The 22,437-nt window shown below is 44.7% G+C and overlaps 1 protein-coding gene across 1 annotated transcript; it reads right to left on the bottom strand.

Annotated features, from left to right (window-relative positions):
- Positions 1-9,086: 9,086 nt before the first annotated feature.
- On the bottom strand, positions 9,087-17,232 carry SNX11 (sorting nexin 11). The gene is made up of 7 exons (XM_054585346.1): positions 17,164-17,232; positions 14,023-14,077; positions 13,476-13,562; positions 13,083-13,183; positions 11,746-11,841; positions 11,314-11,526; positions 9,087-10,582 (listed from the first exon to the last, which is right to left on the bottom strand). Exons 2-7 carry the CDS (start codon positions 14,062-14,064, stop codon positions 10,309-10,311), a joined length of 813 nt encoding a protein of 270 aa, XP_054441321.1. The 5' UTR covers positions 14,065-14,077; positions 17,164-17,232; the 3' UTR covers positions 9,087-10,308.
- Positions 17,233-22,437: the final 5,205 nt, after the last annotated feature.

The following is a 22,437-nucleotide window of genomic DNA, read 5'->3' as shown; positions in this document are numbered from 1 at the left end:
AAAAGCTCAGATAGAGAGGGAGACTTGCAGCTGTCTTCCAGGGCAGGATCGTCTCTGGAACCGAGGCCTGCCTAGCTGCTGCTTGGCCTCTCAGACTTCCTTCGGCTGCCTCCTTGGTTATTTTTTTTCCTGTGTGCCAAATCTTTCTGAAATGAGACAGGGCTAGAAGAACGTCCTTGGCGTCAGCACATTGGAGAGCTCCTTTTGGCCTCAGTTAATTGCCCCACTGGGTCCTCTTGCAGGCAGCAAGCCCCAGATAGGGTCCAAGAGAGAGCTCTGTTCCTTTTCCTGTTGCCTGTACCTAGCCCTCAGGTTACCTGTACCTTGGAGAGGCAGCAAAACATAGCAGTTAAGAACAGAAACTCTGGAACCAGCAGCCTGGGAATAGACCCCAGGTCCCCATTTACTACATATGTTCTCCAGAGCAAGTTACTTGACCTTTTATGCTTCAGTTTCCTCACCTTAGAAGAGGTTTACTCCATCTCACCAGGTCATTAGGAAAATTAAAGGGAAAAAAGCACATGTAACATACTTAGAACTAATGCTGGGCATGTAGTAACTGCTCAATAAGGATTAGCTATTATTGTCTGTCTACATGACAAGTTTTAAAAAATGGGCAACTGAGCATCTCAGCATCTATAGAAATTTTCTCTCATGTAAATTACAGCATAGGAAATAGAATCAATAATATCATAATAACTATACATGGAGCCAGGTAGGTACGTGAAATATCAGGGCCGAGGGTGGAGAACCACTCTCTAGAGTACATGATTGTTTAACCACTGTGCTGTACAACTGAAACTAATATAGAACAATACTGAATGTAAACTGTAATTGAAAAATAAAAATGAATAAAAAGGAAAAAAAGACATTTTCTCTCTGAAACTGCCTAGTCAGAGCAGTCCTGGATTGGCAGTAGCCTTTCCCGCCTCTGTAACCACCACATCATAGCCGTGCAGTGAGACACCCATTTCACATCACCAAAAGAGAGAACCCAGGGAGCCAACAGGGAGGTCGTCAGTGAATGCCACGGTTCTCAAAGGATCCTATGCCAGCTCTTCATTTCCAGATTTTCTGACCCAGGAGTGAAAACAATGATGCTTTTCATGTATGTGCTGGATAAAGAGGTAAGAACAGAGGAGAGGTAAGGAAAGAGGAGGTCTTAGGTCTGGGAGGAAAAAAAGAAAAGACATAAAGACAATGCAGAACTACCCCTAATGTCCCCTCCATTTTACACAGGGTGCTGAAGGAGAAGGAACCACTAGGTGGCAGCATATGAGCAGGTGAACCAACGAGAACCAATGGCCTCCAGCTTTAGGAACCTTTGCACCAATCCCAACCTACAGGTAAGGACAATGGGTATTGTTCTCAAGTGTTTAACAGAGGGGGCAAACAGAAGCGCTTCTATGCCTCTGATTGTTCCCCCGCGGAGAACCCCCAGGCACCCAAATCTGGAAGGGCGGGAGACTAAGAGGAGAGAATACCATTGTGCCACTGCTCCGACTGACACACACACCAGAAGCGCACGTATCTGGGGCAGGGTCAGACAGGGCGTGGAAAAGGGGCAAGATCAAGGGATCAAAGGAACTTCACTGTCTGCGCAGCTCAAGGGTCTCTCAGTAGCATGGCCATTGGTTTCCAGCATTTCAAACAAATCCCCTTAGCGCCATAGTCCCTTCTATACCTGCTACCCTGAGGGAACAACCATTTGCCAAATTGCAAAGGTCCTTCTGCGCCTCTGTCAACTTGCAGGGTAGGCACCACACTTAGACCTCTCACCCTTTTAGCTGTCAAACTCAGTGAAGAAAGCAATGAGAATGGCCCTAAAAGGTATCAAGAAATGAACTAATTGGAAATATGGTCCATAGTCATCTATCTCTGACATGGTTACATGCAGGAAAAGAGAGAACAAGTTCAAAGCGTTGAGAAGACTGTCTTTGGGGCTGAAGGCCAGCCTCTGTTAGGGGGAAGTTCTAAAGGAGACCTTTTGGAAACAGCAGATTCCTACAGTCTTTCTGGATGGAATCAACTTCACCTAGCAAAACTGCTCCCCTCTCAATTCATCAGACTACATCTGAGCCAATAGCCTCAGAAAGCAACTGGCTAATCAGATTACTACTTCTCTGTTTGACTCCACTAACCAAATCCCCACCTTACTGCCTGTGACTAACTGGATAACTGGGGGTATTAGACCACTTAACTAACCACATTAAATGTAGAATGGGTTCTTAATAGCCACTAATTGCTCTGGCATGTGAGATAGGAGAGAGTTAGAGGTGGGAGACGTGTTTTCTTCCTAGATTTTATGTGAAGAACAAAAAATAAGAAAGCTCAGATCTCAAATTTAAGAAGCAAACGTATCTGCCTTTCACAGATAAGTAATTTACACAGAGCTTACTGACATCCACTGGATAATCTGAACTGGGGCTGGTATAGTTTGGTCTGTACTGTCCAGACTAATATCTGAAAATACTAAGTGCTCAGAAAGCAATCTTTCAGCTACATTTCATTAAAAGTACATTTTTTCTAGTGTGTTTTCTCTGTCATCCATATAGCAAAATAGCATAGACACTGTTTTGCAGTTAACCTCAATATTAAATTTTCCCATACAATGGCCTGTAACACCTCTTAGAAATCTGAATTTAATTCAAAACCAACTACATCCTTCCCTCTGGTGAATAAAAAAGGGAAGGAGAATTCCCATTAAGTCTCATTTCCTAAACCTAGACAGTCTGATTCCATTTAAAGTGAGAGCAATGCCAAAAGCTGGGGCCAACTAGATGTCGTCTCTCCTGTTTCAGGTAGACGTTTTATCTAAACATAGTATGTAGGGGATAGCCTGGATTTCAAGTTTTCATTAACTTTTTTTTTTTCTTTGCACGTTAGCTTCCTCAGTTGAGCCACTTTATTGGTAATCAGTTAGTCTTGCCAAGTGGCAAAACTGAGGATCTGAAAGGTGGTGACTTAAACAAAATCTGCTGTAGAAGAGGAAATGAAATGAAAGGCTCTTGAAATTCTCAGTCTGCTGCTTTGCTTATCGAATCACATTCTGTTGCAGTCAGACACCAATGACACATTTTCAAAACCCACATTCCATGCCAGTCACTTGCGACACAATAAAGCAGTGGTATCCAAGCAAAGAGCAAGACGGAAGCGGGTAGGGGGAGTAGTGCAGACTCCTGCCTTTACAAACCAGTCTGAAAACAATGGGGTTGAAGCAAAACAAGGAAGAAAAGGGTATAAAGGAACCAAAGTATATTCTCTCTCTCCTTTTTCCTTGCATCTTAAGAACAAAACTCTCAAGACGCCAGGGACAGAGGTGCTTTAATCTTTGGCCAAAAAGAAGCCCTCCCCACAAGCAGGTCTCCCACCAGGAATGGCTCTGGAAGGATTAATCTTGAGTGGAGCTGAGTTGCTAATTCCCAGAGCACCAGCAAAATCAGCGGAGCTGACTTTAGAAAAAGCAGCCGTCTACACAGAGGATTATCCCAGCTACACAGCCCAGTGACTCAAACTAATTTTCTATTTTGTGGATTACCAGAGTCCCTTGCTCCTCCCCTCCCCTCCTGTCCAGCCATTTCATTTCCCATTAGAATTTCAGAGATTGGGTAGGGAGTTTGAAACTTACAACTAAAAAGAAATTTTTTTTCTTCAAGGGATTTGAATTTTTCTCCCTCTTTCCCTATCAAAAACTAACTTCAAAAAACATGCTGGGTCTGTTGTTGTTGTTGTTGTTTCCTTTTCCATTAGTAAAAATCAATGACCATTCTTTTACAACCCTTTGGGATTCAATTAATAAAACATTTTAAGATGTTGCCCATTTTGTGAAAAAATCTTATATAATGCCCCCCCACAACAAAAAACCCTACGGTATTAGAGGAAACTGAGGTACAATTAATAGGATGACCATACAACTTATTTTCCAAACAGAGACACTTTGAGACTGAAATGGAGTTATTATTGATAATGACTCCAAGACCTCAGGTGTAAACTGGGATGAGTGGTCAATAATGCCAAATGACTTGCCAGTCACCAGGCGAGTGGGCAGTAGATTGCCTGGCTCTCCTGGCACGATGTCCTTCTAATGAAGTCCTCTCCTCTTCAGGCCTGGTTTCTAGGCAAACCCTGCCAGCGAGGCTTTCTTTTCCTGGCGCCCGGGCAGTTCTGAGGGGCCTGGTGTCTCTAGTGTCATGCCGCGTGTGGGGCTGGCCGGCTGTCAGCCGCTGTGTGTGTTCATTTCCCTCACGGGGCCCCATCGTAGCCTGCCACCTCCACCTGGCAGAGTGCCATTGAGGAAAGCATTTTTGTGGCACTGGGCAATAGTGTGCCACTTCCTTGCCTCCTGTGATGGGAATAAATTCCAAGAGGCTTCTAGTGCTGGTCCTCAAAGAGGGCATCTGGTTCTACTGCAGACACTCTTAACCTGATGGTGAGCAGCTGGCCACCTTTTATCCCCCCACATCTGATCATGGGACCGGAAACACGCTCAGACACTTCCTTTTTCCCCACAGTCACACACTCCGTCCAGCATGTGCTGCCTTGAGCCACCAGGGGAGCACGTGCACGCCACCCACGTTTACTGGAAGCCCCCTATGATAGGCACCCTGCTTGGCCTGTCGCTAATATATTCCACTTCTGGAAAAGCAACTGTTGCCTGGGAATTGGCTATCATTTCTTCAACATCTCTGAGGCGGTGCAGTGGACATTTGGGGTAGGGGGCAGAACCTGAAGCGTATTACTTCACTGTGCCAGTGCAGGGTTTCTCAGCCTGGCATGATTGACATTTTAGGCCAGATAATTTTATGTTGGTGGGCACTGTAGGATATTCAGCAGCATCCCTGGTCTCTATAGATACTAGATACCAGTAATACTCACCCCCTCCCCCCTAATTCTGACAACCAAAAATATTTTCAGATGTTCCCTAGGAACTAAATTGCCCTTGGTTGAGAGCCATTGTCTCGGGGCATTTGGGTGTGCTTAGAATCAAGCACAGAGAAACTGCCGTCTTTTAGAAATTTGTGCTTTAGTGATAAGGAGCAGCTTAAGGCTAGGCTGGGAAACTAATATAGAGTATAAATGCCATGAATTCCTCAGGGTTTAAAAACCAGCAAGCAAGCCCTCATGCTCCACAAGCACCTTTGAGATTTGCTGGCCTGCACTGCTGCAGATTTGCACTACAAAAATGATATCTTCAAACAAATAAGCCTGTACTTGTTAATTTAGAAAGTTGTATTATAGGGAATCTCTCTCAATAGCTTTGTTCACTATCCCTGATTCCCTTTTCAGTAGCAGAAATCCCTGAAATTCTTGGTCCAAGTGAAATGCCGTGTTCTACTTCAGAGCACGAAACACAGGTTGATAGAAACAAGCGCAGGAGACAATGCAGCTAAAGGCAACTGCTCTGCTCCCCTCGCCTTTGCACGGAGTCGGGCTGGCGCAGTGCTCACTGCAGTCCCCAGGCACAAGTGAGGATTCAGGACAGATTGGCATCTTGTGGCTATGATTTTCCTGGTCCTTCATGTTAGTTTAGGGGAAAGTTTTCTCCCACAAAATGACTCCCAGGAGCTGTCAAGGACCAAAAAAAAAAAAAAGAAAAACAAAAACAAAAAACCCACAACACAATCCCAACCTACTGCCTTCTCAGGAGGCCGAGATAGGGTGAGGAGTCCAGTGCATTCGTTGTGTTTGCCTGCACAGGCCAGACAGGAGGGCCGTCGCCGGCCCTGGTGCCAGCAAGAGCCCTGTCGATGCTCAGTCCCATGGGCCCGGCATCTGAGGCACCTGGAAGGGTTATTAGCAGGATTGGAACTCATCCCTCTGCTGGGACTAGATCATAATTACAGTAATTTTCTAACAGAGCTAGGCAGTAGGACTGTTTAATCAGCATCTGACTCCCTTGTGCTCCCAGCCCTCATCACTCAAGGAGAGGAGTGGGATGGCTCTTAAAGAGACAGTGCCCGCCTTTCAGCATTTGGAACAGATGTGCCCTAATTGGTAGAATATATCTAAGTCTCGTACGGGCAGGTTGCACTGCCTCCAACAAACCGCCTCGGGCTCTCACTATTCTGGGTCTTCTGCTGGAGGAATTCAGGGCAGGCTGCTGGTGGGCCTGGCTTCCCACACCATGGCCACCAGGGAAGGGACACACACACACAGACGGGGCAAGAACACTGAAGGATCTAAACTAACTGCCCCTTCCAAATGGATGGTATAGAGAAAAAAGTGCTTGGCCGAGAGGACAGGAAGGAGGGACTTGACAGCCACAGATAATAACTGTGGCTGGTGGCTTCCCATAACCCAAAGATTCCATAAGCACATTGTTCCTGCCCTTTCAGGGCAAAAAAAAAAAAAAAGGCTTAAAGACTTTCAGGTGATCTCTTAGTTCTAACACTCTAGCTTTACCATCTCTCCCTATTTATTATTCAGGCCCCTCTCCCTGCTATGTAAACACAGCTTGTTTTTCTCCTCCTTTGCTTGCAGAAGTGGACCAGGTCTCCCCTTAACGAAAAGGAAGTAAAATTATTCACTCTGCTTATTGAGTCAGGAGCACTGTCTCCCGAAAAGTGTGGCTCTTGTTATCCTTCTGAGTTTTAATTGTCTGTATTTATTGTATCTTGAGAGTTGCGGTTGCAGCTTTCCAGCTCCAAATCCAGCCATTCCTAAGGTGGAACTGATTTTACCCAAGTTATTTCTCTAATAAGATGCGAGGACTGGCTCCTGCTGCCCTGTTGGAAACCAGATGCGTACTTGGTCTTTGTAGCAGTTCCTGAAACAGCTCTTTAGAGAGAGGAGCTGAGGCAGGCCATCGATGAGAGATGAGAGATGAGAGATGAGAGATGAGAGGGGGGCTTCCAAATCGGTTAAGGAAACCCTTCAGGAAAGAAGGTACAGTGGTAATAGGAGGAACAGGGACACTCATCTACAGTTCAAAGAAAGGTTACCTTGTACTGGGCAATATGCCCTCTACAAAGCTGAGTCCCTGCTGGCAGAGGGCCACCCAAGATGGGTGGCTTAGGATTGGTGCCCAGGCTTGACTGAGGAAGTCACCATCTCACACTACACTGGTTATCTGCTTGGCTTTAGCTGCGTCTCAGCTGGCTGCTCACACATAAATCCACAGATGCCACTCCAGCCCAACTGAATGCTCCTGCGGCCTCCGTGAGGCAAGCCAGGAGCTGGTCTGTTTCCATTTCTATCCCAGTCCCACCTTGGATCCTCCCAGCCCAATGTCCTCCCCATCCCTAGATGTTATACAAATAATCAGCAAGGGCTAAGGCATATAAACACATTGACAAACAAGGAGCTAATTTAATGTTCGATCAGACTGTTAAAAAGTCATAATCACCTCCCAAGCAAATCTACCAGAGAGGGTACAAGGTGCCAAGGACTTGGCAGTGTGGATCGAAGACCTTAGCAGTCAGAAAACTGAGAACTGTGAGGTCTAATTTCTGAGAACTGAAAAGCAGAGGGATTTTTTTCCTTGAATAGTGGTGGTTTAGCTTTTTAAAAAGCTTTTTTTGGGGGGGGGGGCGGCGGGGGGAACACCCTTGTCTTACAGAGCTTGTAAAGGGCCTCTCACATGAATGTATTCTAACACCATCTAAAAGCATAGTTTTAAAAACCATGCTTAGCTCAACTCCAAAGTTTCCTTGGATAGAAAATGAGTGTAATACTTGCTCTGCCCTCCTCATTGGGCACCAAGGTCAAAAATGATGTGAAACATATGATTTTCATACAAGAAATTCTATCTCCCCCTCCACCCACATACACACATAGTTCCTTCCACCAAACAAAATGAACCCCATGAGCTTGGGATCACTTATCCTGAGTAACAGATGACTAGACTGGGGCCATGGAAGTAGCTGTTGGAAGGAGGTGATACATCAGGCACAGAACCTACCTCAATTCTAAATGATAACAACAAATACTTTCATTCTACAAAAAACTCAGTAGGCCATTCACAGAGGTCATCAGCCATGGCGGCTAGCCCTGAGTATACAAAGGGACAGAGCAAAACATGAGAGGCAAATGGCGCTGCCTGGATGGAGGAGATCCATTTTTGCTGTTTTCCTGCTAACTCCAGGCCTGCATTATTAGAAAGTCTTCCCTTCTTAGGACATCTCCTTCTCCGGCCTACACTCCACTCTGCACAAGACAATGAGGGGATGGTTCCTGGCCTTAGATTAACTGAAGTGCTGTTATATGCACTGCTGTTAATGGATCATTTAAAAAGCCGGGAGTCAGAAAAATTGCATTCGTGTCTTTGAATGGTTCCTGCTGTCCCAGCAGCCTACCCTGCTGGCAGAACTAGCTGCTGAGCACCAACTCCAGGAAGAAAAGGAGTGAACAGAAGAAGGCCAACCCAGCTTGCTGTTTTTTGGCTGAGTAGGGAATTGACACAGACCACCTCCGGCTCCTGTCTGGAAGTTTCGAGATCTGAGAGCTTCAGGCACAGCTGGGTTCACAGCTGCACCATTTGGAGCATTGGACTCATTAATATTCATGAGTCATCCCCACCAATCGGCAGAGCGGATGCCATTAGCTTAGCATCTGTCGGGTTTTTGTGAGGGTTGTGTATGGAGTTTTTTTTCCCCCTTTTAAATGAACTTCTTTTGACATTTTGGATTTGCCTCTGTAGGTTTTCTATCCTCGCCTTGCTCTGCTGCATCATATAAAGGAGAGACTCAGGGGAGGCGGGCAGGAAAGAGGGATGGGTCCCAGCCAAGGCTTTGCATCTGCCTGTTGACAAACTTTATTTCTCTTTCAGCACCTGGCACCTCAGACAGGCTGCGAGGATGGAAGCAGCATCAGGTAAATGACACCTAACAAGGTTCATGCCCGTAACTGTGAGTAGAGCTGGATCCCGGCTCTTTGGAAGACAGTCCTTCCTCCAGTGGTGAACTTGAGCCGCACACACAATGCAGGAGAACTGCGGTGCACAGCCCCGAACCATTATTTCCACACTGATAAACTCATGATTTATGAAAGTAACTACTGCCAGCCTTCATTCCCTCCTTCTCTGCTACAGCTTGTTAGACACAAATTGCAACAACAGTCTTAAATAGTTGAATTTTATTTCAGGCCAAAGCCCCTCAACTCTGAACTAAATGCCATGACAGTCCCACAGCATAGGCTGGTAGTAAAAGAGCCCACAGACGGGGTGGGGTGTCCTGAGGATGGAGGAGTGGGCAAGAACCACACACAAACCTAAGTGCAGAGCAACGCAGAGCGCCAGCGGCACTCGCCTCCCACCAGCTCTGCCTCTCAGTGGAGAGGAATTATGGCAGCAGGAGGGCAGAATGCCTCATTGTCTGAAGGGAGGCATGTTGTTCCTCATCCCCATCCCCAGAGCCCTCTCTCCAGAAAGAAACAAAGCCCTTGCGCCCCACTGGACTGAACATACGGCCTCCCTGCAGCACAGCAGAGGTACACCGCAGAGGCTGAAGCCCCGGGGGCAGGGAGCTGTTACTAAGGGAGAAGAAAAGGATTCAAAAAAGAAAGGAGCGCATTCTACCTCTGCAGAAAAGATGGTGGTGTCTCTGCTTTATAACCAGAAGAGATAGTGACAGGCCAGGACAGCCTTTTCCAAAACAAAACTCCCTGAGCTGTTTGCCTCTCCTCTGGCTGTGAACAACCACTTCTCTTTCATGCGTGGTCACGACCTGCTTTGTGGGTCTCAGGCCCCACACGGCCAGGCGGAGGTCCTGGGATATGCAGGGAACGCCAGCGACAGGAGTCACAGCACCATTCCGTTCACTGGTATTAGTGGAGGAAAAGCAAGGGGGTGGGAGAATAAATTTTCACCACCCTGGCCATGCAAGGAGGTAGGCAAGAGGCCAGCCTCCCAGAAAAAAAGTGCTCCAGGGCCCGCAGCAAAACCGAGCCGGTGGGAATACAACTACACAAGCAATTCTGTTGGGACAATATTCAATCTGGCAGCTTAACATCTGCCGCTGATGGGTCCCCAAAATCAGTCACCTAGGGGCAGCGCTCCTGGGCCCATTAACAAACATCATAAGAAACTAAGTTCCCAAGAGGGTAAACATGGGATCCTGCTCAAAACCAACAGCCCCTGGACCTTATACCTAACTTACAAACATCTGCACAGTGTTATTTCTATGGCGGAAGCTTGAGGAGTTGTCATGACCGACCTCTGTGCAACCAGCCCGAGCAGAGGCAGCTGTAAAACACTAAGCAGCCCAGCTTCCCCAATGCTGCCCTGTGCCCAGTCCCACCCCAGTGCTTACATCTCCTTGTCTGCATCTCCTCTGTCCATCTCAGAGCAGAACCCAGAGCTCAGACCAGAGTTCACTTTTCCAAAACTGTTTCTGACTGACTAGGATCCAAAGGCACAGCATGGTCCCCTCCCAAGGACCTCTTCACAGGCTGAGGATCAGAGGGTCCTTCATCAGGTCTTGCAAAATCACAGCATGATGGTGAGGTTGGAGGTGGGAGAGGGGGGCTTTCCAAGGAAGGAGCCTCAGAGTCAACAACAGGAGCCCACACCTCAAAATGATCCTTTTCCTCCTCAGGAGGTGGCGAGGGAGAACTCCTCCTACTCGATCTTGGAAAAAAGCAGCAACTAGGAGAACGGGAAAGGGAAAAGAAGGAACAGGTAAACAAAATGAATGGATAAACACAAGTGAAGACAAACAAGAGGTGGTATGTCCATACAAATGGATTATTATTCAGCCATAAAAAGGAATTAAGTACTGATACATACTACAACATGGATGAACCTTGAAAACATGCTAAGTAAAAGAAGCCAATCACAAAAGGCCACATATCTTAAAACTCCATTTGTATGAGAAGTCCAGAATAGGAAAATCCACAGACTCAGAGAGCAGATTAGAGGTCTCCAGGACTAGGGGTTGGGGAAAACAGGGAGTCATGTTAATGGGTACAAGGTTACTTCTGGGGTAAGGAAAATGTTCTAAAATTGACTGTGGTGATTAATGGTTGCACAACTTTGTGAATAAACTAAAAACTACTGAACTGTACACTAAAAGGGTGAATTTTATGGAATGTGAATTGTATCTCAGTGAAGTTATTTTAAAGGGGGGGAGCATAAAGGGCATAACAAATAAGAAAGCCTTCTCTTCTTTCTCCCCACGCTTCTGTAGGAGCGCCTCTACCCAGGGGTCGGTTAGCACAGACTCTTGTGCATGGAATGACAGAACCACACATGAGAATGAGGCCCCTTCTGAAAGACTACCAGCGCTGTGACTTGACGTTATTTAATGGGCACCTCTCCAGCCCAGGTAACAGTAATCCTACCTCCTAGTGTCTCAAAAAAAAGAGAACTTTAGTTACCTCTTAGGCTGGTCTCCTTTAGCCAAGTGACAAGAATCCTGCCTCTCTTCCTGGACCCAGCCGCAGTTTGACATAGCATAGCGAAGAATAGCATCAGAAACGGTCATGGGGCTTTGGCCTTGGACACAGGCTTCTATCTCGGGCACCGAAAGCTGGCTTTGCAGGAAGAGGTGTAACTGGCTGTCTGACAGGAGGACAACACTCTGCAGGACCCTGGGGCACACAGAGGTAGAACAACACACAGCATCGCTCTGAGGATTTGCTCTCTCCAGCCCCTACCTCTGAAGGACTCTGGCTTGAGTGAGCATGACGGTACAACAAAGAGGTCTACCCCAAATGCACCTGTATGTTCAATGAGCCATCCTGCCAGTCACCTTCCCCCATCTCTGCCGCCACCTCAGAGGCAAGTGCTAGCCTGCCATGCCCACTTACTTTTCAAGGAAGTGCTGCAGGCCTTGTCGTCGCTTCTCAATGAACTCATCTGAGCTACCAAAGAAGGTTGACTTCCCAGGAAGTTCAGGTACAGGCCTATGGAGTCACATAACATAACACCCAAAATAAGTGCAAGATCCAACACAGTCATTTCAGCCCCTGGTCAAGGAAATCCCCCGCAAAAGAGGCAATACAAAGAGCTTTTAATAAGATGCCGGGGGCGGGGGGGACGACACACACACTAACAATGACTAAGTGCATGCCACCTGTCAGACATTACACCTAATGTTTTACAAACCTTACTTCATTAATCCTCCCAAAACCCCATGAGAAAGATATTACTGTTCCCATTTTACTGGTAAGGAAATAGAATCAGAGAAGTTGAGAAAATGCCCCAGTACCACACAGCTGGTAAGCAACAGAACTGGTATTTGAATGAAATCTATGACTTCAAACTTCATGCTACCGTACTACCTTGTTTACAAAACCTACTCCCACCATCAACTACTATTCTTAAAAGGGAGGGGCTTAGACATAAAGACATGGAGAATGATGGGTCCTTGTGTGTAGATTAAGGCTGCCCTCGCCAGTCCTAGAAAGTCACACGCTTGGAATTTTCTAAAAGTAGCTGAGTTATCATCCACAAACTCTCTAAACCTCCTCTCTTATGAAGCTCAGCACATAACTTTCAAAAGACAACAGCAAGGCTAGAGGTGCACAATTTGTTGGGGGAAGTTCCAACTGGTTTATGAGGGTCTGACTCATGACAGTGTCCTCATCAGTCCCACATGGTAACTAACTAGCTAGGTCTTCAACAGGCCATCCCTCACCAGAGCATTCAGTGAGCATTCTGTGGTGGAAGCACTGTTCTAAACTGTCTCCAGTTTTAGGACTTATTTGGGAGGTCCTTCCTAAGGCTCTTACTCTGTTGTGCCTCTGAAAAAAAGGTCTTTGCACAAAGAAAAAAAAAATCACAATTTTTACATGTCAGATGGATCAGATCACCACCTGTCAAATAAGTCCAGGTGCTAAAAAGTTTCTCATAACCAGTAACAAGCACATTTATAATGTTAGCAGCACATTTGTTTAGCCCTACACTAATATACATATAAAAAATATTTTTGCTATTTCTATGGCATGGTTAGGTCAAAATACTAGAAATAAGAACTCTGTCTTTACTTTTTTCACTGATTTAAAAACATGATTTAAGAACACATTTCTCAATTTCCTTAGTGCCTGGCACATTGCCAAGTTTTGTTCACTGTCAACTCTTAATTCCCGAGTAAACACCTAAAAAGCCAGTCTCAGACCCAAGAAAGATGCAAGAGCAGACTCACACTAAACCAGCGTTTCTCTGTAGCTGCTTTCTCAGCCACACGAACTCACGGTAGCGGCGACGTACACAGGACGTCTTGGCCGTAAAGGCTTTGCTGTTGGTCTACAGGAAACAGTACGTGAACCGGGTTAGAAAAAGACAAAGATCACAAAACTCCCCATCATCACTCTCGCTAAGGATCTAAGCCATTAGGCCACAGTTCTCATCAGAGCTCCAACTCGAGCTATCAGACAGCCTGCAAGCAACTTGCAGGCCCACCCAAGCTCTTGCTCCTCCCCTCCCTCTTTTTCTTCTGTCTTGGGCCTGCCAGAAGCACCCACACATGGGTTCTGCCTCAGCACTGTCCCTCAGCCCTGGAGAGTGCTGATCCCAATCCAGAGTGTGATGCACTTACATGGAGGAAGATCTTATAATCCACGTAAGAATTCCAGGAGCCCTCATTCTGCACACGGGGGTCCTGGACACGCACAGTGATCACCTCCTGAAGGTAAGAAATGCTCCGTCAGCTTCAGCTCAGCCACACAAGTAAGGCAGCTTTGACCACACAGGTTGGCAGATTTTTCCAAACAGCACCAACTTTTATTCATTTGTTCACTTATCCATTAAATTCAACAAATACTTATTGACCCATTGCATATCAGGTGCTATTCTAAGACACTGGGGGAAGAACATGAATAAAAGACAAAAATCCTCACCCTCATGAAGCTTACATTCCAGTGTATTCTAAGGAATGGAAAGTTAGTCAAAAATGGAACCTCATTTCCCAGAAATGCCCTCACTACTGATTTCTTTCTCCTGGCTTTACTTTGAGCTCACCAGAATTACCAAGGTATTACTGTCAGAAGAACACCATGGAGAACACCATGGAGATGCAATGATTTGCATCTTCTCCTAAATCCCCTCAAACTTACCCACCTGTTCTGTGGAGACCACATGCTTACCTCCGGCTCTTGGTTCTCCAACATCCTATACCCAAAGCCCATTGGAAGAAAACATCTGAAGAGGGACAAATGACAAGGGAACAGCTGTGGTTAGTGTGCTTCTATTCTTACCACTCTTTACCAGGGTAAAACCCTAAAAATTTTATAATCAACCCTCCTGGGGAAACCCAGGCACCTTTTTTGATACTTGTGAAAAACTTAAAAGGAAGCAAAAAAACTCCTCCACATTAGGTGCATGACAACTACAAGCCCTGGGGGATTTGCCTCCCTTTTCAGACCACGGCTAAGATCCTAAACCAGGCCACGTCTAACCAAAGCATGTTTGGGTCTGTGCAGGGTTTGCCTCAAGCAGCCGAAAACAGGGAGGTTCGGTTGTCAACTCTTTCTGCCTGAAGACTGAAGGCAAAGCAGCCTCGTGGGCACACAGGGCACAGCTTTGCAAGTGAACCCAACATCGCCCCCTCCTGGCTGTTCAGAGATAGCCAAGCTCCCCAAAACACCAATGCTCCTAAGTCTCTTTGTCTTGTTAACCAGTCACCTCCCCAGAGGTAAATCAGAGTGAGCACCGGGAGCACCTGAATGGGTTGCCCAGTTTTGACCTTCCCTTATCTAATCATTTATTCTCCAGAACCTAAGTCAAAGGTTCTAATTATTTCCTTGCTGGACATGCCATCCAGTTTGTACCTCTGCCCAAACACCCTACAGCTTACACAGGTCCATTCAGAATGTTTTCCACTCCTTTGTAAAGATTCATTAAAGCCTAAGCTGCTGATTTCCCCCAACGTGGTAGTTTACATGTGCAGCGACATCGCCCTCTCCAACAAGGGGACCATGAAGGTTGCAGCACAGGGTTACTCGAGTCCAAAGGGGCCCATGATGTCACCTTCTGTTAAAATACAGCACTAATCTTATGACTCCTAGAACCACTCCAACAGCATCCACCCTGGCTGCCACCTGCACCCCCTTCTCCTCTCTTAAGAGCAAAACAATAAGGTTTAATTTCCCTTTTCAATTTACCTTGAAATGAAAACTGACTTCAGCCAATATGTACTGCCAACAAATGATCTGTGTTGGCTCCTGGGGAAACAAGACTCTCTAAGATCTCCCTCTCCTCCCCCCATGCCCATTCACATCCACTCATTTTTACAGTCCCACAATTAATTTTAAACACATTCCCTTATTAGTTCTGCCTTACCATTAGAAGAGTGTGTAATGAGTTTCTTTCTATCTTATGTTTTGCTAACACAAGGCAAATGTTTGAAAAGAAGGAGAACTCATTTACCCCACAAAATTAGCAGAGCAAACAGCTTTTCCAATTCTTTCCAATATACCAGAAGGTCTCTCCACACAGACACTGCACTCAGAGACATGGCTTCACGGCATACAACAAAATGGGGCTACGCCATCAAGCAAGCCGAAGGTCTTATGATTGCAATACCATCTTAAACAGTATTCTTGCTGACAATCTGATTTTTCATCTGATGCAGTCACCATTGCAAAGGGCTCCTGAACTGAAAAACTGGCAATTCCAATGCCGTAACAACCAATGTATAAAATCCCGATGTAAGCACTCAAATGGCTGTGATCAAAAAGAGCAGGCCAACTTACCGTGAACAACTAACCTACTCAGATTTTTAAATAATTTTTCCTCTTTTCTTTCCTGGCATTTGGTAAATTGCCAGCACAGGAGCAGAGTTAAAAGATTCTGTAGTGTCTTTTCACAAAAGTAATAAAGAAAGACCATGCCAAGGAAATCATAGTCTCGACAAGCTCGGTGGGGCTCACACATCTCCTGTGCCTTGAAAGGTTTATCAAAGTCAGGACTATAATTTAGTAACAAAATGGTCAGTACTCTCTTGGACTCACAAAGAGTTTGCCTCGGGCTCTGTACCACCTCCACGTGCAAGTTCCTCTCCTTTCCTTTGGGGCTAATGCCACTTAGAAACAAATAGGTTTTTTATAAAGAGGTTTTTTAAAAATCCTAGGACCCCTAAAATGCTGTGTACTTAAATCTAAATTCGAAAGACACTAAGAGTTCCAGCTATAATTTTCCTTAAAAACACTGGAAGAAACACAAAAAGCTAGACTTCAAGTAACAGTTTCTAGCAACTGCTATTCTCCATTAGCTTCCTCTCCTCCCCATAGGTGCCACTTCTCAGAAGGAAATAAAGCTCAGTTCTCTGAGGAGGAAGAAGTTCTTAACTTTAGCTCTATGATGTGGGAGATGGAGCCATATGTCATCCAAATGAGAATAAAGTCAGTGACCCTCTCAGCTACTTATGGAACTCAGCGCTAACTCCGTTTCCTGGGCCCTTTCAATCACATCTGAAGTTTCCTTTACTTTCTCCATCTGTGCCAGCACCAACAACTCCAAGAAGACCCTAGTTGTTTGCCATTTACAAAGTAGATTCCTTGTAAAACTTTCCAATGTCACAACAATTCAAGACTTGAGCTCCACCCTTTTCATTCCCGTTTAAACTACTTCAAGAGACAGGTTAAAAAAAAAATAATCAGGTGATAAAAGTATATTGAGCCACCGAGACTTCCATCCCTTCTTACTTATTCTTGAGCCAGATGGCAACTCAAAAAGCTCTCCTTCCTAAGCACCCACAGGTGGTAAAGGAAGTTTCCCCTGTCTGACCAACCTTCGTGTGTTCTCAACCAGCTCTGCGGCATTCTTTTTGTCCCTCTAATTTGCCACTCCTTCCACTTGGAAGGTCAGTCACAAAAGCGAACACAGTCTAGCGCAAGGGCCTCTCGTGTTCCCGTAAAATACTTGTCCATTATCCCTAGTCCCAGTCGTTTGGGCAAATGTCCCCAAACTCTTTTGACTCCGGCCACTCCCCCTTCACTCTTAACGAACTAGCAGCAAAGAGCCACACGGTCCCCCTCTTTCTTTGCCTATTAATCTTGGGGAGTGGGAAGGAAAGATGCTTTATATTCCTTTAAAAATGGAAATGCCGGTTTTCCTTCTCCTGGATCCCGAGCAAGTAACGGCCTTTATTACGGGAGATAAGACAGCCCATAGGATGTCAAGCGAAATCCCCACCCCAAGCGCCACTACTGACGCTTAAGTCCGTGGCCCTCATCTCAGAGAAGCACCTTCTCCCCGCGGCCGCGGCCCTGCCCACGCCCCCTCACCTGAGAGCAGGACCCACTCCACAGAGCAACACCGCCAGCGCCCCACCATATAGACAGTCCCGGCTTCTCCTTCCGGGTGAGTGACCGGTGCCCCAGTGCACGACGGGAGACGGCTCCCAGCACTCCAATCCCGGGTCCCCAGGACGCCCCACCCCTTCAGGCGCGGGCTTTTAGTGGCGATCCTTCTTCCCTCGAGGCGCGCTTGGCCCCACCCAGGCCCTGGCGGCAGTCGGGACCCCGCACCAATCATTCCGTGGGCTGGAGGGTGAACGCCGGGGAGGGGCGACCAAGGTGGTCTGACGTCCAATCCAGGGCAGCGTCCCGCCCATCGTTGTAAGTCCAGCCAATCAGCGCCCAGGAAGCTTATTAAAGGTCTGAAAGAGGGACCCAGGAGCCGAAGCCGTGAGGGGAGGTTGTTACTATGCTTTTGGTTCCGCGAGGTACGGTCTTGAGTGTGGGAGGGTCGTGGAAGAAAACGCCCCCGTTCTTGGAGTTTTGCAAATTCCCAAGAGTCCCCAGTTGAACCCGGTGGGTTGCAGTTCCCTAACTGAGTTAACAAAAGATTCCAGCTCATGTTTGTAAAACCCCAGATTGTCAGAGCGAAAACCGGGACTGAGATGGTTCAGCAACACGTTTCACTCGCAGAAAGGACCCCCAAGAAGGATGGTGCAGCTAGTTAGTAACAATGAACAATCCGTTGAATATGACGAAGACTTTTTTTATGTTGTTGAAATGTCTTTTAACTACCAGTTTAAAGGGAATGTTAGTAAAGATAATACCGAGGAAAAAGTTACGGTCGCGAATACAAGCTCTGGAACTATGTACTATACTCAGCAATACACTGACCCTACGGCCTTAAACTGATCCTAAATCTTTATAAACCTTAGTTTCCTCATCTGTAAAGTGGAGATTATTGCACATACTCCAAAGCAGCTTTTCTTGAATTCCGGTCTCAGGATTCCCTTACCCTCTTTAATTGATTTTGAGAGAGGAACAGAAACACCCATTGGTTGTTTCCTTTATATGATCTGACCAGAGAAGGAACCCTCAACCGTGGTGTCCGAGGTCCCACTAAGAGCTACCCCGCCTGGGTTACATTCCCTTTACATTCTTAAAAATGACTAAGAACCGCAAGGAGCTTTTGCTTTTGTGGAATATTCATCAAATTACAAATTAAAATTGAGAAATTAAAAACATTTGTTTAGGTTAGTGAACACAGTTGGCAACATGCAGGTGATGTATTGTAGAATTGTATACCTGAGAACTATGTAATTTTATTAAACAATGTCACCCTAATAAATGTAATTTTTAAAAAAATTTTTAAAAATTACTGTGTCTAAAACAATAACAAACCATTACATGTTAAGATAATATAGTTTGTGAACTAGAGCTACAATTTTTTTCTTTTTTTAAGATTTTATTTATTTCTAGAGAAAGGGCAAAGGAGGGGGAGAAGAAGAGAAACATCAATGTGTGGTTGCCTTTCATGTGCCTCCCCACCAGGAACTTGGCCCACAACCCGGAAAATGTGCCCTTACTGGGAATTGAACCAGTGACCCTTTGATTCACAGGCCAGCACTCAATCTACTAAGGTGCACCAGCCAGGGCGAGTGCTACACTTTCTAAAACAAAATTATTGAGTGGCATTGTATTACAATTTTGCAAATTTCTTTAATGCCTGGCTTAATAGAAGACAGCTGAGTTCTCATATTTGCCTCCCCTTTCTTTGTTGTACTATGTTATTTTGGTCTAGGAAATGAAGAAAATCCTGTCTCACACAGACTTTTTTAGCCTTCTTAAGATTATTGTGGATACCCTTCTTTGATACTAGCAAAACTCAACAAGTGGTAGTTTCTTAAAGGTTAGTTGCAGTGGGGTATCTGAAAACATTTGGAAAATACTGGTTTACTGAATAATCCAGATCTTCCAAATATTGGTGCATTTCATTGTTCAATATTTTTTAAAAATCATTTATTAAAATCATCACTGATGCCTACTGCAGCTGTTAATCTCACTTTGGTAAATACTGTACTTTCCAAAGTTATCATTTTGGCTTGAATGCTCAAATATTGAAATAGAATACTTTCCACAATTTTCCTCATTTCATTAAAATATCCAACTCTGAACAACCGTAGCTTTTCTGCCAGTCATTTTTTCAAATAAAAATGGCATTCTATGAAAAGAGCAGCTAGTTCAACTCACATTCAATCCCAGTCGCATAACCATATACTTCAGTAAACAAAAGTGCTTTATAGACACCTTGCATTTCATCACAGAAAACATTAAGAAGACATATACTCCAGAAAAGAGATTTTGTAAAGTTCATAATTCATACTGTCAAGGATGGTCTTAAGTGAAAATCTTTTCATTCTTTTTTTTGCATAGGTGTGGCACTTAACAATATAATGACATTACTGTAAGTAGGTGCCATGCTGACTTGATTCATTCTAAGATGCCAGAAGTTTCACCCAGTTACTTTTATACCATCAGTGAAAATGTCAACACTGGAAAAGATCAAGTAATGTCTTAATATTATTAGGAAAATACTTCTGACCATGCAGACTCCCTGAAACCATCTCAGGCACCCCAGACTCTGTGGACTACACCTGGAAACCACAGGTTGTATCTGCAGAATGTATCCATTCATTCAACAAATATTTAATGAGCCTTTTCTATGAATTGGGCACTGTTTTAGACATTAACAATAAAGCAGTGAGCCAAACAGAAGAAATATCCTGACCTCCTGGAACTTATATTTTAAAGGGTAAAAGAGCTTAGCTTAGCGTCATCCACCCAGAATATTACTCAATACATGTTTTAAAGTAAATTTATTAAATAATTTGAATGCAGTATAGGTTTCGCAAACAGGTGGGGCTCTATCTGGAGCTTATTTTTTCAAGAACAATTTCCAACACTTCATAATGGGGCCAATCCTTATACCAGAAATGCCAGAAACAATATAAATACTTCTCCAAGCAGTAATCCCTTCACTTGAAAAAAACTAATCAACGTCAGGGCTATGGGTGCATGATTTGAGAAGTGTAGGGTTTGTTATTTTTTTTAAATCCTCACCTGATAATATGTTTGTTGTTTTTCCTCCTGTATGCGTCCCACCCCACTGGGGACCGAACCTGCAACCTTTTGGTGCACAGGACAACACTCCAACAGACTGAGAGCCACGCCACCAGGGCAGAAGTGTAGGTTTTAATTATCATCCATCACTTCCTGGAAGTCACAGGAGAATCAGTTTGACAAGGGGAAGTAAGAGAAACAGATAACTCTTAGGTATATTTGCCTCTTAAAAGAGTGCTTGTTAACCCCAAATGAATAAATCTTTGACAATAGAATTTGAAGTACTAATCAAAATGAAACAAAGACTCTCACACCCATTAGGATGGCCGCTATTAAAAAAAAAACAAAAAACTGAAAGCAGCTATCCGGGAGAAATTGAAATCCTTGTGCACATTGGTGGAAATGTAAAACGATGATGCAGCCACTGTGAAAAATGTGACAGGATAATAAAACCCTAGGAGAATTCCTGAACAAGCAGGATGGGGAAACTGAGACAAGAAAGTTAAACCATGCCAAACAGCTTGAGCAACGTATAGCCAGCTGGTGAATTGCAAGACCTTGTCACCCCTAACCAAGGACATTGGAGAGCTAATACTTTATACTTGTCCTCTCTAACCAAAGAATACATAGTTTAAATCTCCCTGGTCTGGGAAAATGGAGAACAGAGACCCAGTTAATGCCATTTGTGCCAGCTAAACCCAAGGTCCGATAAAGTCAGGGGAACAAATAGCAAAAACCCCATTAAAAGCCAGAAAGACCCAAAACAAAAGTAAAACAGTGTAACAGACCAAAGAATATTCCCAACCCCAGCCCCTCATATCCTCATTTTGAAATATCAACATATTAAAAATGCTCTTGGAAAGCTGATGACTGTTCTACTGAAACCCTCCCCTAAGACTGTCACCTGCAGAAAAAAGATAAAAAGCCCTTAGGACAAAGACTCAGGGAGGGTTCACTCTAAAGCTCACCCATTCCCCTTGCTGGGCATGAACTTTTTATTTCCTCCTAAACTCTAAGGGTCCCCATGAGATTTGCAGCCAGGGGAGCTGAGGGCAGTGGTGACCCCGGCTTACCCCCTGATCCTGTCTCCAAGGCCCCCCTTTTCTCGGACTTCCCAGTGAGCGGAAAGCAGCCACGCTTTGGCTCACTCCTTCACCATTTCTAGGGAGCCAAAGAAGAGCACTACCTAGGCTCTTTCCTGTTACTCTCCTGTTACTTCTTTTACCCTATGTCCCTCCTTTGTTTCACTGTCCCCAGCTTCAATAAACATACTCTCACCTGGACTGCTGCTGTGAAATCTCTCCTACACGAAGTCAAGAACCCACGCCGGCCTGAGGCAGACCCGCTCCAGGCCGGTCCCTGTCCAGTAATAGAAAACACTATGGCAGTTTCTCAAAAAAATTAAAATAAAATTACCATATGATCCAGCAATTCCAAACCTGGGTGTATAACCAAAAGAACTGAAAATAGAGTCTCTGGAAGAGATATTTGTAGGCCTATGTTCATAGCAGCATTATTCACAGTAGCTAAAATGTGGAAGCAACCCAAATGTACAATGGATGAATTGATAAGTAAATGTGATATATACATAGAATGGGATAGTCTCCAGCCTTAAAAAAGGAGGAAATTTTGACATACACCACAACATATTGTGCTAATGAAATAAGTCACAAAAAGACAAATACTGCATAATTCCACATAATATGTGGTATTGAGAGTATAAAGGTCACAGAAACAGAAATCAGAATGGTGGTTATAAGGGACTGGGGGAAAGATAGAATGGGGAATTACTGTTTAAGGGGTATAGAGTTTCAGTTCTACAAAATGAAAAGAGTTCCAGAGATGAGTGGTGGTGATGGTTGCACATCATTATGAATGTATTTGGTACCACTGAAGGGTACACATAAAAATGGTTAAGTGGTAAATAAATTATATATGTATATATATTTACCACAATATTTAAAACTGGGGAAGAAAATGAGACAGAATTTCAGATAATGCAGAGGAAAATATTTTAAAAGTTTTGTAGTTCCTCCACTCTTTAAATCACATCTCAGAAGCAGCTATCTACTATATCTGAAATAGCTACTGTTTATTTACCATTCCTTTACATATAACAGTTAACCCTACAGAAATGCTGCAAAGTAGATCTTAAAAAATATTTTCACATTTTAGATTTTCACGGAGGCCGAGGCTTAGGGA

The sequence above is a fragment of the Pteronotus mesoamericanus genome, unplaced genomic scaffold (assembly GCF_021234165.1).
Source record: "Pteronotus mesoamericanus isolate MK-2021 breed Mesoamerican mustached bat unplaced genomic scaffold, CSHL_Meso_final contig_84, whole genome shotgun sequence".
Lineage (NCBI taxonomy): Eukaryota > Metazoa > Chordata > Mammalia > Chiroptera > Mormoopidae > Pteronotus > Pteronotus mesoamericanus.
The sequence above is the reverse complement of the archived record's forward strand: the minus strand, read 5'-3'. Positions and strand labels throughout refer to the sequence as shown.

Coding starts and splice junctions, on each gene's coding strand:
- SNX11 (XM_054585346.1), bottom strand. CDS start 14,064: ATGGGCTTTGGGTATAGGATGTTGGAGAACCAAGAGCCGGAG. Junction 13,563..14,022: donor TGGAGAACCAAGAGCCGGAG/GTAAGCATGTGG, acceptor TCTTACCTTCAG/GAGGTGATCACTGTGCGTGT. Junction 10,583..11,313: donor AAAGGAGACCAGCCTAAGAG/GTAACTAAAGTT, acceptor CCGTTCTCCTAG/TTGCTGCTTTTTTCCAAGAT.